This window comes from Neopsephotus bourkii, unplaced genomic scaffold (assembly GCF_033783945.1).
Source record: "Neopsephotus bourkii isolate Nb327-2 ecotype Australia unplaced genomic scaffold, CSIRO-AGI_Nbou_v1 NB_941, whole genome shotgun sequence".
Taxonomy (NCBI): Eukaryota; Metazoa; Chordata; class Aves; order Psittaciformes; family Psittacidae; genus Neopsephotus; species Neopsephotus bourkii.
Window position 1 is genome coordinate 1,146,320 of NW_026901435.1, and position 16,624 is coordinate 1,162,943.

Consider the following 16,624-nt stretch of genomic DNA (forward strand, 5'->3'; position numbering starts at 1 on the left):
GCTCCAGCCAAGCACTGACTTTTACAACTCTGTTCCTCTACACAAAACTAATATTTATACTTTCCTCTGGTGTAGGCTGTCTGTGCTTCCACTGCTCGTATTTGTCCTTTTTGAATTCTAAGTTCATGTAGGACTTGTTCATTCCTGCCAACCTTCTGCCATGCTAGTTGGCTTAAGGCACGTTGAAATGATCTGGTTTTGTGTTTGGAGGAAGCTCTCTCATTCTTTTCTTTGCAATGTTGGAGATAATTTTTTGTTTTCTCTCAGAAGATGATCAGTGGAAGATTTAATATCAGTTATTCTTCTCTGCATCATAGAATCATAGAATAGTATGGGGTAGAACAGTGACAATTTAGTGTTCTTCCTTGAACCTACGAGACCAAAACTAAGAGCTCATCCAAATAAGCTTTGTCCAGTGTGGTATATGTTGGTAAAAGTATTTGCTTCAAATGGAGACAATTTTTCTTTTTCCTCAGCCACATACTTCTGATTTGTTACTGAGATCAGTACACCCTGGATTCTCCTTTTTCTCTTCAAGCTGTAAAACTCCCAGCTTACAACTACTATAGCCTTCACTTCAGTCTTCTCTTTTGTACTTCTGAATTTCCCACTGCTGTCTTCTGCAGTCGTATTGTTTATTTTTATCCTTTGTTAAATTAATAGCATCTTTTAATATTGTCTACTGGTTTGAGCTTTTCTGTTTATTGCATCCATCAACAGTAACTTTGTTATATTTCTTTTGGTTAACTTATTGTCTAAAATAACAACCCAGCTGTAAAGTGAGTAAGGTACTATTTAGTTAGCAGAGCTATGAGAAACTTGTTTAAAAAATAGTAAATTTGGTTATGTTGACCTTGACTCAGTGTTTTACAGAATTCCCATTATTTGTTTACGACCCATATCTGTCATGACCCGAGACCTTTCTTAAATAAAGTAGGATTCTCCAACCTGACAATGCTGTTCTTTTGCCAAAGATAAAAGAGGAAAAAAAAATTACAAAGTACTGATTTTTCTCCCCTTTTTTTCTAAGTGTTCTTCAGCACCTATGGAAAAGACATTGTGTATTGATGAGGTCAAAATAAGGCAACTGAAGCTACATAAATACTCCATCTGGAAAATGGTACAGCACATTTGACCAGTCTTGGCATGGAGCTGTTGTTTCACGTGTCAGTTCTTTAAAATCTCTGCAGTAGTGGTTATCTGGAAAATTCCAGTTTGGAGAGCACCACACCTCTTTTGGTTTCCTCTCCATGCAGTGTGCCACTGTCTGACCTGTCAGTGTCTGATATGGTCGCCAATACTGAAAAAGGAGGGGAAGGATCAGCTTGACTAACATGAACTATGCTTTCCGGCGGAAACACAGAAGCAATATGACCTAGCGAAAGGTTTATTTGCTGGGTTCTATTCAAGGGAGTGACGCTGTAGAAAGCCTCTTTTGAAATCCAGTGTTATGCCCTGGCAGCTGTTTCTGCAGATACATGTATCTTTTCCCAGAGCAGTTAAATTTGTGTTCATTCTATTCTTTGAGTAGTTAGCTGTTTGGTGGGCAGTTACGTTTTATGACAAAAACCTGGGCATGGTTCATTTAAATGCCATTTTAATGATGGATTTTACTTTTCAGATTTTTTTTCTTGAGATCTTGCCATCATTGCTTAGTGGTATGAATATGGTTTTTTGTTGACCTTGGAATTGTGTTCTGGGGAAAATATTCCAGGCAGGGAGCTTAGCAGTTACTGGAATTCTCTTAGCGTTCTATAGATTTTTCCTCCTTTCCAAGAGTTTGTGGCCACTTAGAGAAGATTACCAAAGCCCTGAAGAAAATTGAGACTGATACATTGAAATGGTAACACCCTCACGAGTTTTTTACAGTGCTATAGAATTACTCAAAGAAGGCTGCTAGCATTTCATAGTATTCTGTAACACTTCTTTAGAGTCCTGGAAATCAGACATTGCCAAAGATAGGTATTAAATAATGAGAATAGGTCCCTGTCTTCCTACTGAGGAGGGGGTTTTCTGACAAATACTTGTCTCTTACAGCATACAACATACCAAGTGCAACTTCTTTTTATTGAGAGGTTAAAATTTTGCAACTGAATAAAGTATCTTCATGTTGGGAATCCTGATATTTCATGGTTTTTTTAATTTTTTTATCTAATCCTAGCTTTATGCTATTCGTATGAACGTGAGATGTGGTTGTAGGGTGTGTACTGAACATCCATCATTTCTGAGCTTACACTTGAACAAATAATTTACTATCGCAGCACTGTTTCTTTTTCATGAAGCACTTAATTTGAAACAGGACAGTTGTTACTTTTTTTCATATTGCAAACATTTATAGTCATTGATGTTAGTGTATAACTCAGTTGACTATTTTATATAAGATTTTTTATGGGTTTATTTTTTAAAAATGCCTTTGTTCAAATGCTCAAATGTTATGAAATGCCACAATTAATACCCAAGCTGAAAAAACATTACATTCTAGTAGTCAAAAATGAGAATCATTGTCCATTCTAGTCACTGTATCACAGTTAAGACAAATTCAGCATTACATCCTAATGCCTTTCTTCTGGAAAAATGCTACCTGTTTGCCAACAGTAAATTTGTCCTTCACAGATGATGCAGGAAAATGCTCTGTCAGTGACTTTAAAACTCCTTTCCTATGTTTTTCCAGGAGCACCACTAGAAGTAGCCCAGGCCTAGAAGACCATGTTCTGGATTCTCCACAGCTGGAGAGTCATAAGTAAGTCTGACAGTATCTTAGATTCTGGAGCTTGTTTTCTGTGTGTTGTACTGACCTTGTTCTTGATGTTGCCTCATAATGTCATTTGTTTTTTTCAGTCCTTGGTCAGCAGCATCATCAACTAGCTCTCCTGGGGTAGCACCTGTCATGTTTTCAGCTATTGTAGAAGAAGAGCTCCAGCAGGAAGCTGCTCTTATTAGGAGCAGAGAAAAACCTTTGGCTTTGATCCAGGTAATGTGCTAAGTTACTACAGCTGTGAAGTAACACAAGGAGTTTCCACTGGCTGTTTCAGAGATCATTTGCGGGGATTAATTATTGATACACTTAGTGTCATTGACAAAATTGTATTAAGTATCATTTAATAATAACCTCAAGTTGCTATTTGATAAGGTATATCTATATTAAAGACTATCAAGTCCATGATTAATGCATTCAGAGCATCAGAGAATAGTTGAGGTTGAGAGGAACCTCTGGAAACTGTCTAATCCAAATCCCTCCTCTACTCAGATCAGGGTTCCTTAGAGCAGATTGCTCAAAGCTGTGTCAAGGCAGCTTTTGAACATGTGCAAGGGTGGAGACTCCTTGGCCTCCCTGGGAAATGCATTCCAGTGTCTAACACCTCTCACAGTAAAGAAGATTTTTATATTTAGATGCAACTTTCTGTATGTCAGCCTATACCCATTGCCTCTTGTAACTGGGCACCACTGGGAAGAGTGTGGTTCAGTCACTTTTATTCTCTCCCATCATGTATTTGTACACTTTGGTAAGATCTCCCTAAGCTTTCTTTATGCTAAACAACAGCAGTGAGCTCAGCATCTCATATATCAGATACTCCAAGCTTTTAACTCTTTTTGTGTCCCTTCATTGGACTGTCTCTGTTATGTCCATGTCTGTCTTGTACTGGGGAGTCCAGAAGTGGGCCCAGCATCCATATGTCTCACCAGTGCTAAGCAGAGGGAAAGATCACCTATCTTAATCTGCTGGCAGTGCTGTCCCTCACAGAGTACAGGAGGCTGTCACTCTTCTTTGCCACACAAGCACATGGCTGCTAATCTGTGCACCAGGACCCCAGATCCTTTTATGCTAAGCTTCGTTCCAGCCTATTGGCCCCCAGCGTGTATTGGTGCTTAGGGTTATTCTTCCTAGGTGTTTTGCATTTCCCTTTACTGAGCTTCATGAGGCTCCTCGTAGCCCATTTCTCCAGTATGTCTGGGTACCTCTGGGTGGCAGCGCAACCATCTGGCATATCAGGTACTCTTTCTGATTCTGTATTGTCTGCAACCTTGCTGAGGGTGCACTCTGTCCCATCATGCAGGTAATAAATGAAGATGAACAGTACTGGTCTCAGTTTTGGTGCTAGTGACTGGCCTCTAGTTGGACTTTATGCCACTGATCAGAAACTTCTTGAGATCACTAGTTCAGCCAGTTTTCAGACTGTCTCATTGGACTTTTTTCAAGGGCCATATCCTATGAATTTTTAACAAGCAGATCCCTGAACAGATGAGTCTTCTATTCTGAAGTCCTAGGGTGTTACCCTATTTGTCTTTTTCCCATCGCTCGGAATACTGAGCTCCGCCATTTCGTGGTCACTACAGCTAAGGCTGCCCTTGACCTCCTCATCCCTGACCAGTCCTTTGTAGGTGTGAGATCCAGCAGAGTGTCACCCTTCATCTATTTGGTCATCTCTGTTAGGAAGTTTTCAGCAATGCATGCCTCCTGGAGTGCTTGTGCCCTGTTGTTTTGCTGGGTTTTGTTGAATCAAGCCTAGCAGGGATCAGAGTGGCTCCAGTTTCCCAAGAGGAGCAGGGCTTGAAAACGTGAGATTTCATCAGGTTTTCTGAAGAAGGGCTCATGTCTACTTTTTCCCGATTAGGAGGTCTGTAGCAGGCACACATTCTGGACTAGTAAGTCCAGTTCATAACTGCTGCTGGTTTAAATGTAGATCTGACACTGATATACATGTTCTCTTTTCCTTCCAGATCGAGGAGTGTGCTATTCAAGATTTATTAATCCACTATGAAGCTTTTGACAACCCTGATGAATTTGTGACTGTTGAAAGGGCTCCTCAGGGACCTATAGCAGCACCTATGTGGAATAAGCACTGATTTGTACTCTTCACAGTCCACGTTATATGTGCACTCTGAAGTTCTTGTTATAAGTAAAGTGGGACTGGAAGAATAGGAATCATGTGATCTTTAACATCAGCATTAAAACACTGCACATAATAACTAGGTATTTGTTAGAGAGAATGGAAATAATGTGTTCACGGTGTCCTTTACCCACATATATATTGTATGTATGTTTTGAGAGAATTTCCTTGACAAGACATATTAGTAGTAAAGTTACATGAAACAGTAGATTGGAAATGTATTTGCTAATCTTAAGTTATGAGGGGTTTTTGTTAAATTCACAGCTGAAAAAGTGAATGCTTATTTTCTGATTTGATGTGGAATTGAATGTGCAGAATTATACATCTTCAAACTTTGGGGCAGGGGTGGTTGTTCTTCACAGCTTTCTGGAAAATTGGGAATATTGGATAAAGTTTGTATTTGAACTTCATGTAAAAGTACAGTTTGATAATGCAGTTTTTCTTAAGTTATGTATGCAAGTACTGGTTCTCTGACTCTTGTGGCCAGTACTTTTTACTGTTATGCTCCACACTGTATCCAAGTGCCCTGCCATTGCCTGCTCTCAGTTGAGTTGTGCATGTTTTTCACTGCTGTGGGACTGGCCTCTGAGCAGTCAGCCCTACTGTAAAGTAAAGCACAGTTGAATAGAATGTGGTGACACTTAATTAGCTCATCTGTAGTCTTATTCTGGTAAATATGGTACAGGTTTTTAGAACCACTGTGTTTAAGGTACAATTCAGTTGAAGTGCTGAGGAAATAAGAGCTGTGTGTTTGTTGCTAAAGCTATGGGGGTTAATGCTTGACTGTGGAATTTGCAAACACCTAACCTTCAAAGATTATGATAGATGGCTTTCAGTATTGTGTGTTCCAAAGTTCTCTGTGCCTGGTTTAGACAAATGTACATACATATAAAAAAAAGGGGAAAAAAAAAAAGTAGCCTTACCTGCAATATTCTGTCTAGTTTGTCTGTTTGTATAGGTGTGCTTGATCTTGTACTTTTTCAGTAGTGTCAGTACTCATGAACTCTGGAGAACTGGAACTGAGCAAGCTACAGAAAATGAATGTAGAGAATTGATCACTGTGTGATAAAAGAATCTTGAAAAAAACCTATGTAGATATGTCTGACAGTTTCAAGTCAAGCTACACCAAAAAATCCCCCAATAAAATTGTAAACAAATGCAATAAACCATAAAATCTTGATTTACACAAAGCTAATACACTTCTATGTGCTGGTTATATATAATCGACAATTTAGGTAAGTATAAAGTTATCTAAAATTATTTCCTTTGTGTATGCAACAAGAACTGCAGGCATTTTGAAGCTACACAGGCAAAACAAGATGTAGCTTTTAATTATGTTTTAAATTCTACTGGTGATTCATTCCCTGTGCTGATGAGAATACATGCAGTAAATGCTTCACTTGGTGCACTGCGGGGCTGTAGGACCTGCTGAAACTATCCTTCTGATTTAAAGGAAAGTGGGCTGTTCCAGGTGTTGAACCCATTTTGTTCTCAAATATAAAATTATTGTAAAGGTGCTAATCTGCATTTTTGGTTGTTTTTTTCTTTGTTTGTTTGTTTTCCCCAAAATTAATTAAGATACTGAATTTGCATGGCTCAAACTTGACAAAGAGGGAGGAGAACTTCTTGATTCATGTTTTTGTGGGAACATCATGAGTTTGTCATAAACATTAATTTTGTGCAAGTGGTTTGTCTAGGTGGCTCTTTGGAGGGTGTTTTTGACTGGAAATACCAGGTCAAAACCAGCTCCTTGTATAGGATCAGTAATCTCACAGTGGGGCAACAGGTTCAACCGCAGCTATGTTTTTTGACAGGAAAGGAGATCCAAGAATATCACACAGAGTTGAGTGACAGTTCAGAACAGATGACACTCCTTGATCTTAAGTGAGTTCTTTATTGATCTGCAGAGTTGCTTTAAAGTTAAAATAGTTTTAATGTTGAGGTCAAGTCTTCTAAATCTTGTGTGAGCTTTTCAGATAACGAAGGGAGTAAGACTGTTGAAACAAAACATAGCTAAGCTTTGCATAAAGGCTATTACATGCATGAAAAATGGATAAGCAAGCAAACAGGAAGTTTATGTAAGAGTAGGCTTACAGCCCCACTGCATTTGCTCTCAAGTTATAATGTACAGCTTGGGAAAGCTGGGATTCAGCTCTCCTCTCTAATAAAAAAGACATTGTTTTAATGAATTGTTCTCAAGTAAGAAAGCAAGCAGATAATTGATCCCAAAGCTTTTTTATCATTCTGAATTTCTTCTCTGTCCCCTTTTCCCTCCTTCTTCCCCTTTTTATCTTTTAAAATCAGATATGGAGAATGCAACACCTGAGGCTGGATTCTCAACATTTCTCACAGTTGTGTTGCTTATAGATCTGTCTTCTCTTATTGAAGTGTCATTGAAGTAGAAGATGTCTGTCTTCCTCATCTAGTCATTTTGTCATCCTGTAATTCTGCAGGAATATGTCATGTAGGTTTGTCAGCCAGTGAGCCCTGACTACAAGGAAATAGCTGCCTGTCTTGTAGGTTATGTGGCTCAAGGTAGGAGGATGCCGGGTGCCCTGTGCTTTAAGCACAGCAGTGGCATCAGATATGCGAGTCTGTAATCCCTGTGTGGTAGGTGGAGAGGTCATGAGAGCTGCACAGTGAACATGAGCTACCTGCTGCTGTTCTGCTGTCTCCAGTCATCACGGTTCACCAGCTGTGACCAGCTTGCAGAAGCAATAGTTTCTAGGGCTGTTGTTTGTATAATGTTACAGGTTTGCTTTAGAGGGGACCCTACCACTCTTAAGTGTCATAGATGGCAGCATAGATGGGCTGGAATTGTGAAAACTTCGTGTGAGTTGAAAGCTGCAGTTGTTTATGCTGCCTGGTTTCCAGCCTCTTTGTTCCTAGAAACAATAAGCGTAACTTTTACTTAGTCCTGTTCTCCCTGTTCCTTTGAGCTGAAGAAGGAGCAGCAGTAACTGAAGGCATAGTATTGATGAATCTTTGGTGGACAAGGAGACGTTAAGATTTATGTAATACTGTGCAGTAAATACTTATTCTGTGAAGTGCTATTGGGTATGTTAGAAACTCAGCAATTGCTGCAGAAATTGTAAATAGCAGTGACAAAATGTGTATGCGATGTTTTCAGCTTTTACTGGAGTGGACTATAAACAGCATGCAAAGATTCCTAATGTAGCCATATAAAATTCTTCCCTGCGTAGAAGTCATTAAGCCATGCATATTTTTACATTGTTCAGAATCTGAAATTACCACTTTAATTTCAGTAATGTCCAAGTTCTTGTAGTTCTGAAGCTGGATTTAATTTCTCCTGGGTTGTGCTTTTATACCTCACAAAACACAGATCACGAGCAAGTCTCCTGCTTTGATGATAAAAATTTAGCTCATTAAGGGGATGAGGTTAACCCCCCCCCCCCGCCCCCCCCCCGAGGGAGCTATGTGGAGTTAAGATTCAGAATAAGTACTGAAAAGGGTTTATGAAAACACAGTAGCAAAAAAAAAAAGACAAGATCACAGGCACTGTTACTATGTATTGGCTCTTGGCTCTGAGGTGTGTTTCTCCTTGTGACAGTAGCGCTGATAGCCTTGGGCACAGCAGTGCTGGATATTTCAGTGTTCTCTATTGACTTGTGAATATTTCAGTAGTTTCCTTCTGAAAGCTATGATGCCTTCCTACCCTGGGTATATCTCCACCACAGCTTTATAGATATCTTTTTTTTTTTTTTTTTTCTATTTTCTTCTTCCTTAAGTGTTATGCAGTAGTGTTTGCATAATGCAGCAAAGGTTTTAAGTTCATTGCAAAATAAAGGTAACTACTGACCCGGTGCAAGTGTTTTTACATGAAGTAACTTTTTACAACTTGTTCCCATAGATACATCTTTACTAACACTTTAGCACCTTGCAGAATGCTTTCTATTTCTCCGCCTGTGCAGAAACACTCAGGAGCAGATTTCCCTATCTTCCCCCAAGCTTGCCAAGAGGCAGTTGTGGCAACATGGGCTGAACACAAAAGGGAATTAAAAGTGCAGGTTACAAGGACTTCTTTCTGGTTTTGAACATACAGCAAACAATTCCTTTCCTCTTGTCACTATTATCTTGCTAATGAATAATTTTGTGCTGTTGATTGTGTAGCATTGTGTTGCTGAACCTCAGTTGCATTATTTGCATGCATAAGCACCTGCATGCAAGCACACAGGCATGTATGCACATGTGCAGGCACAAAAACCCACCATGAAATTTTCAGGTGATGTCTCCATCTGCTTTAAACTGAGCCACAATTAGAAATGCCATTGGAGGGTAATGAGCAGCCTTAAAGACACTGCAAGTACTATCAAAATGCTATTATTTTGTTGTGGTATACTGATATGCTGAATGAGAATAAGTAGAAGTGTAGAGAGATCTGCTCTGGTTAGGCATTGTGTATTGGCATATGAAGAATCTACTCCCACTTCTGTTGAAGGAAAAAATTAGGTTAACTCAAGTAGAAGTAGGGTTGAGTTACACATTGCACTATTACTTACACGCTTATTTTCAGCAAGGACAATGAGATCACATAAAAATTGTCATTAGTGTCATTGTCTGTTTCATTTTTGTCAGTTCTGGCATTTGGGAAGAAACAGGAACAGTTCCAAGTTTTCATTCTGGAAACATTACTAATAGTTCTTAGCAGCTGGAGGAGATGCAGTTGGTAGGGCAGGAGAATACAAACACATGACAACTGGAAGATTCATTATAGAATGAAAGCTGATGATTTTTATTTATTGAGAACTAATTAATCAATGTCCATTCTGAAAGAAGGAAGGCTTTATGAATAGAAATGTAATATTTAACTTATTAAAAGTGGCATCACTAAGCTCAGGGTTGGATATTTGTAACACTGCTTTGGACTCTGAAGCCACATGTTGACATCCAGCAGACTCAGGAGCTGGCTTTTTGTCCCTTGTTTAAATATTTCTAACATTTTTAATAACATCTCTTTTGGATTCCACTCCTGACAGTGTAATGATGATTAATTTCAGTTACTGGATGTTAAATTCCTTTTAGCCTTATTGAGCAGTTCTTGGGGAAACTAAAGCTGAAGTTTTGTGAAGTTCAAGTGTGAGGCAGAGCTGGAAAATTAATCCCTCTACTCCTATGTCCTTTTGAGCTATACACAAAGAGTATTTCTCTTGTGGTTTCCCACATTCAAATCCGGTATCAGTTTGCCAGCCCTACTTTCACAGAAGTATCTGTGCCTTGACTATCTCCATAAAGTATGTCTGCTTCTTCATGTGCTCTCCTGTGGTGATGCAGCTGTGATACAGTTCAGCAGTGTTATAGTTGTAGGTACAATATGTTGAGCTCCAGCCTTTGCAGCATTCCTGGTGTTCTATCAGTTTAGCACATTTTGGATCAAGCTGAGAGGGAGAAAAAAATAAAAAATTAAGTTGCACCTATTTTAATGTGTTACCCAAGATTGCCTGAAATACTGCCTTGCAGTAATAACATTACCAAGGACTGGGTTAAGGTTTACTGATAATTTTGGTTGCAAGTATAAATTATAGAGTACCAGAAATCTGGCTTGAATAAAAACAAACAAACAAACAAAAAAAAAATCCCAGAAGAATTGTTTTCTTATTAAACCATTCTTGGTCCCTTGACATGGAGGTTACAGTGTCTCTTAGGAACTGTTTGGAGGTAAGTACAGCTAAGCATAAAAGAGCAGGATGGTGAGCAGGCTGAAGTCAGGAACTGACTCCCTTCTCATGTACCTTCATACACTCACATTCACGATAGAAAATGCTTACAAATGAGCAGAGTAAATTGCAGGCAAAATTGAGTCTGTCCTCTGTGGCTAAAAGCATTTCAAACAAATACCTTATCACACAGACCCTCAGTTCCCTCTTGTTCTGTGTGAGCCAGAAGTGAGACACAAGAGTGCACTGCCCGGGTCCTATTTCTTCTTGTCTTAATCAAGTAAAAAGTTCTGGAAGTTCTTTGCAGTTTCCTTATGTAAGATCATAGAACCCTGTACGGGGAGACTGCATAACTTGTCCTTTTGTCATGTTTATTTGGGACAGTAAATTTAAAACCTAATAATATAGCATTAGGGCAAATTAACTGACTCTTTTTCTATATTTGTCAATACAAAATTACCTCTAACCTGGAAGAAACAGCACTCTCCAAACCAATGGTAGTTTGCGGAAGTGCTCAGTCCTTGCACACTGAAGGGAAATTAGTAAAAAGCTCTTCCATGTATGTATCAGTTTCTTCCACTGGGGAATACGGATGCTGACAAAGTCTTTGTATTTCCTGCAGGCCCAGATTTCTTGGGCACTTTGCAACCACCTTTCTTCTGAATGATCAGTCTTACTGTTTTCGTTCTCTGTAGACATGCTGGAGCCAGTGAGCTCCATAGATAGTATATGTTAGTCTTCATGTCACATGTTGAAATATTTTGGCATTAATGCTACTAAGGGAGGGATTCTCAACCCCAAAATGCACTTTTTTTTTAATTATTTCCATTTTGAAGCCACATTCTTTAGGATTTTAATAGGAAATTTGGTTTTCCTGATGTGACAGTGAAATGGTGGCAATGTGTAATGCACATATCTCTACACACTTGCTGCAAGACAGCAACCAGTTTGTGATATTGTTCCGCTGAAATGCTATTGGGTTTTCTCATTGTTTGTTTGTTTGGGTTTATTTTTTTTTTTTCCTTTTCCTTTCTGTAAAGATTTCCCTGGGACCAGCAATGCTGTACAATCTCAATTTTTAATATTATTTTATGTTTTGGAGAGGTAGAACCAAGTAGTTTTGAGCAAAATCCCATTTCAGCTTTGTTCTGTAACCTGCTGCTAATGCATTGTTTCTTTGCCACTCTAGCTTGACTTCTACTACTCTCATAACCACTTATCCGGTGTTCTGGGCTGAATTTGGCAAATCTGGCTTTTCAGAAATGGCAATATCCTTGATGGTGGCTCTGACTTTCTTGATGTTCCACTGTGCCTTTAAAGTAATGCTTTCAAGATGGCTCACCTTGTTTCTGCAGTTCTTGTCTGTATGGTCACAGAGAAGAATAGAAGAATTCTGTCCCCTGGGGTTGGCCAGCCTGACAGAATAATGAATATGAACGCTTGGATACCTCTGCTTTACTTTCTATTTTCTTCTGTGCCTGGCTTAAAACACAATTAGGCGGGTGGTTGGCACTTTCCATTTGACATTATTTAGTGGTGGTCTTGGCAGTGTTAGGGTAACGGTTGGACTTGATGAGCTTAAAAGTCTTTTCCAACCTAAACAATTCTATGCTTGCTAGTTGAATGTTCTTGTTCACTTGATGTGTTTTCATAAGCAAAGCCACTCTGCCTCAGCAGTTAGCTAGCTACCTCTTAGTCACTTTAATGAAATACCTGTTTTAGTTGTGATATTTTTTTGTTAAAAACTAAGAGAAAAGAAAAAAAAAGAAAAAGAAGCCTCTCCTCACTGGTTCGACTTCTGTCAAGCAGACTTTTCTTTAAGGTGTTTTTTCCAAGTATTTCTTGACCATCTGTTGATAATGAAGCTGATGTGCAATCCAGCAGCTCACTGCCTTTTGCTGGAGTGATACTTCTGCTCTGCCTGGCTGGTCTCATGCTGTATGCTGATTGCCTTTTCATTCCCCACTTTATTTTTCAGGATGTGGTAGCTGGCTTCCAGCTCTTATCAACATTTCAAGTTACAGTGTGCTGAAGCAGTATCCTGTAGAAGCTTACTCCATTTGTTGTCTCAGGTGGTGAATGTACTTGGAAATCTTTGAGAAAATATCAGATAGTTTTAAATCCTAGTGATTATTGCACTGATAATGCTAAAAATGGATGTCTGCAGTAGTGCTTTTACTTCTTTAGAGTCAGTTATAAACAAGTATGTCAATTAGGAACTTGTGACTCTTGTCAAGATTCTTGTGAATCTTGTGACATAACCATCCTGGTTTCATTCAGTTATACATATATTTGTTGTATGCCTTAAATTTAGTCCAAGTTTATGACCTTTTCTTGAAAGCTGTGACTTTTCCTCCCTATATGAAATTTCAATCTTTACATCTTCTCATGTCTCAAACTTGTTTATGATAAAGATCTTGGTCACATCTTATTGTACAGTTTTAATTTGCACTATTTAGTATAGACTTTAGCAAGGAAAAAAAGGATGATTTTTTTTCTCTTTGGCTTCTGATTTCCTGTTCATTTATGGCTGGTGGTTGTTTTTTTTCACTTGGGGCTGACAAACCTGAAATTTTTATGTTTCATCAGTGTCTTATATGATAAATCTCAAAGTCACTGTCAAGTGAATTAGTTTCCTAAACCCTTGACATAATGATTCTCTGTATGAGGTTTTTCCATTAAGTTTTCTATACAACATTGCTGATTTTTTTTTCTTGTATTCTTTTTGCATCTTGTACATTTGTTGTTGACTGAGTGGTGGTTTATATTCTGTATCGCTCACTTGTCCCTTTCTCGTCAGCTATTGCCTGTTTCATTTCTGTTACTGTCCACCTGCTCGTCTCTGGAAACCAGGTGCTTAACAAGCCTGTCATTTATTTTGTAGCTTGGCAAAATATTATCATGTGTCTCCTTCATCTTCTTGATAATACTGTTCAGAAATGCATTTCACACATGCCATTCTCTGTGTGTGTGTGTGTGTGTGTGTGTGTGTGTGTGTGTATTTAAACTCCTTTTGGAGAAATCTCAAGGTTTCCCTCCCTCACCCCCTGCAATCTCCTGGTTTATTTAAATATTTTGGCATTGTGTAGCAGCATTTTAAAACTGCTGCTCCTTGCTCTGCTTCACTTGGTTTCCTGCTCTGCCACCCTCTTTCTCTCTTCCTGCTGCAGTTTCGTAGTGTCTCTCAGTATCTAGGGAAATGTTACTTATTAAACATCTTCCCTTTAAAGTTCATCTGCTTCGAAACAAGAATATGATCTACCAACAGATTCTCATTGCATATTTTATTTATGCATCCCTTTGCAATATTCATAATAACTGATTTCAACACTGTTTCCATGATGTTGTATCTCGACTTGTTTCTAGCTTTGCTTCACCATGAAACCAGAATTGCTCTCCTGTTTTTTCCTAGCATTTTTATTAGATGCTGATGCAAACAGTTGTCTTTCTTTTTTAGCCCATATTAAGTTGCTTTATATTTGTAATTCAATTTAGTAACTAAATGGAATTTTACTATCTTTTCTGTGCTTCTGCAGGGGTCTGTAAAATTGCAGTCAGGCACATCTTTGGAAGCAGTTTTCTGTTCCCATGGTATTTTGCTAGTCCTTAGCCAGTGCATTGATCAAAGCCATTTGGTACCCACCTGGGATTCTCCTTATCTGATACACTTTATACTGTTTCATACATATGTTTTTAGCAGTTAGTGCTAGTGTTTTAAGTAGCTTAATTAAATATCTGTGAAATCAAAAGAAGTGAATGAGAATTGAGTAAGATAAGGTAAATCAATAGCAGAACTCTGCCAGCTGAGCAAAATAAAAGTATTTCAGCTACTTCTAGCAGAAAATCACCAGTATGAAGCTTGATTCCTGCATCCTGACTTGTACAAACAGATGTAATTTTGGAGAAAGGGCATGCAGGTTTTTGTACACTGGAGGAGCATGTGTAGAGCTTGCTGTGGGAAGCAAACCAGAACATTTCTGTCTTGGAAATGGTATCCAGCTATGCTACATGGTCAGTTCAGGAAAAGATCTCTGCTGAGTTGTCTTTTCTTGTGGCCTTTATGAGGCTTTTTCACATGCTATGTGATGCTTCAGAAGAGGTCAGAAAAGCTGCTTTGGGTGGCATGGCTGTACGTTGTTCCAGTCCAGGAAGAAACAGAGAATCACAGAGGACTGCAAAAGGTGAATGAAAGAAGCACTAGTGAGCCTTATTGGTTGTCAACAAGGCTCACGTTCGAGGTTTTTTTGACCTATAGATAAATGGAGGCTGGTGTCAAATGCTGTAATGTTTTTGTTTTCTCTCATCCCTGTTATCTTTAAAACTGTTCTCTACCTCTTCAGTATTTTTGTATACGAAAAAAGTTCTACTTTTCTTGTGATGAAAAAGACTGGAATTGAGTTTCTGAACTTGAAAACATCAGTGGCTCCTCCAGTGTAAAACTTCATATTTTTACCATACTTTGTTACTCAGAACAAAGAAAAAAGCTGTATATTAAAATTATAGACTGACAACAACTCAGTGAATTAAGGACTTCAGAACTCAGCAAAGCTGGAAATTGCTATGTGAACCTAATCAAATCTTGATATGAGTGCAGCTCCTTGACATTCAATGTACACAGTCTGCCATCTGAAAATCAGCCGACAGATCTATAGGCCCAGTGAAATACCCTGAGCAGTCATGCTTCCTATGCTAGTGGGTTGAATTGACTTTGAATCTTTTTGTCTTAGTTTCAGCTTCCAGTCATTTGTCTCAATACTGGGTTTGGTGCAGGACTTCAATGTATTTATAATCCCAAAGGATTTAATGGAGTAACTTTCTGAACTAAATATGGTGGATTCTTCTGATGTTTGTTGTCTTTCGGTTATTTAACAGCTCTTGTTTGAAACTATCCAGACTTTTTTTTTCTTTCTTCTTAAAGTCCTTGTTGAAATGCAGATATTTGGGTGCCATGATGTGATACAGCACTCCACTGAAACCGTAGTAGAACCAAGTGCTGAGAAGCTTTTTTCATCTAACTTGTTGACATGCACAATACCCCAGTAACCCTTCAACCTAGTTTCATACTGAGTGCTTATGCTCATCTCATTGTCCCTACTTTTTCCATCATCACTATTTTCTTGGGTAATCTCTTATGCTGATGTGTGGTTTTCATTTTTAACTCTGTATGCATGATTTTAAGTAAATGTAAATATATAGAGTCACATATTACACGCTTACACACAGGGTGCCTGTGGTGTTCAGAGGTGACAGTGGGCTTTTGGAGCTCCACCTCCTATGTCTGTGCAGTAAAATTATACCTATGATTTGCCTTCCTGAGCAGGGTTTTTCTGAAATGGACACATTTTCTTTCAAGAAGCATTTCAGGTGTAGAAAATGTCATCACTGACGAAGGCCTGGAAAGAATAAAGTTGTTCAGCCTTAAGAAGAGAATAGTATGGATCTTCCAAAGCAATAGGAATATACTGCATGGGGCAAAAAGTATCACCACTTGTTGATGTCTGTGGTGAACAAAGAAGAAATAAGCTGGACTCAGCTTAAACTCTTGAAAAATCCTTGTAATAGTAAGTATGGTGAAGCCTTGCCATGATCTCCCTAGGCAGTCTTAATCACTGAAGTCTAAGAATAAGATGCATGAAGGCAGGTGTAACTAATCCCAATTAAGGATAAGGTGAACTAGGTACCAATCTGAGACATTTCTACCATTTCTCAAGCAGATCCCTCCTGCTTAGTAGCTTGCCTGAAACCGTGACCAACATCCTCCTAAAAAGGAAGTACTTTTTGCCACTGCTGACATCTGTATGAAACAGAGACCTTTGTATAAAGACAGTTATTATGAGACAAGGTTCTGCATTAAGGACTGTTATTACTGCATTGAACTTTCAGCATTTTTAGTGAGTTCTTATTAACAGTTGATATTGGCGAATCATGCAGCTAAGCACTCAGACTTGCCACTTATTAACAGCAATGACAATTTTTTCAGGACAAATTATTTTGGAGTAATTGATAACAACCCGAAAGAGCTATCACATCTCAACAAGTCAATGCTTGAAGGGAAAATAA

General features: G+C 38.6%; 1 protein-coding gene across 3 annotated transcripts in view; it reads left to right on the top strand.

Moving 5' to 3' along the window:
• Positions 1 to 6,079, top strand: part of IBTK (inhibitor of Bruton tyrosine kinase) — a 62,369-nt gene extending 56,290 nt beyond the window's left edge. For all 3 annotated transcript variants that reach the window (XM_061358359.1, XM_061358357.1, XM_061358358.1), the window contains exons 27-29: positions 2,672 to 2,740; positions 2,839 to 2,971; positions 4,720 to 6,079. In XM_061358359.1, the coding sequence (XP_061214343.1) occupies positions 2,672 to 2,740; positions 2,839 to 2,971; positions 4,720 to 4,845 (328 nt within the window). In that variant the 3' untranslated portion in view covers positions 4,846 to 6,079. The remainder of the gene's footprint in view (positions 1 to 2,671; positions 2,741 to 2,838; positions 2,972 to 4,719) is intronic.
• The last annotated feature ends 10,545 nt before the right edge of the window (positions 6,080 to 16,624 follow it).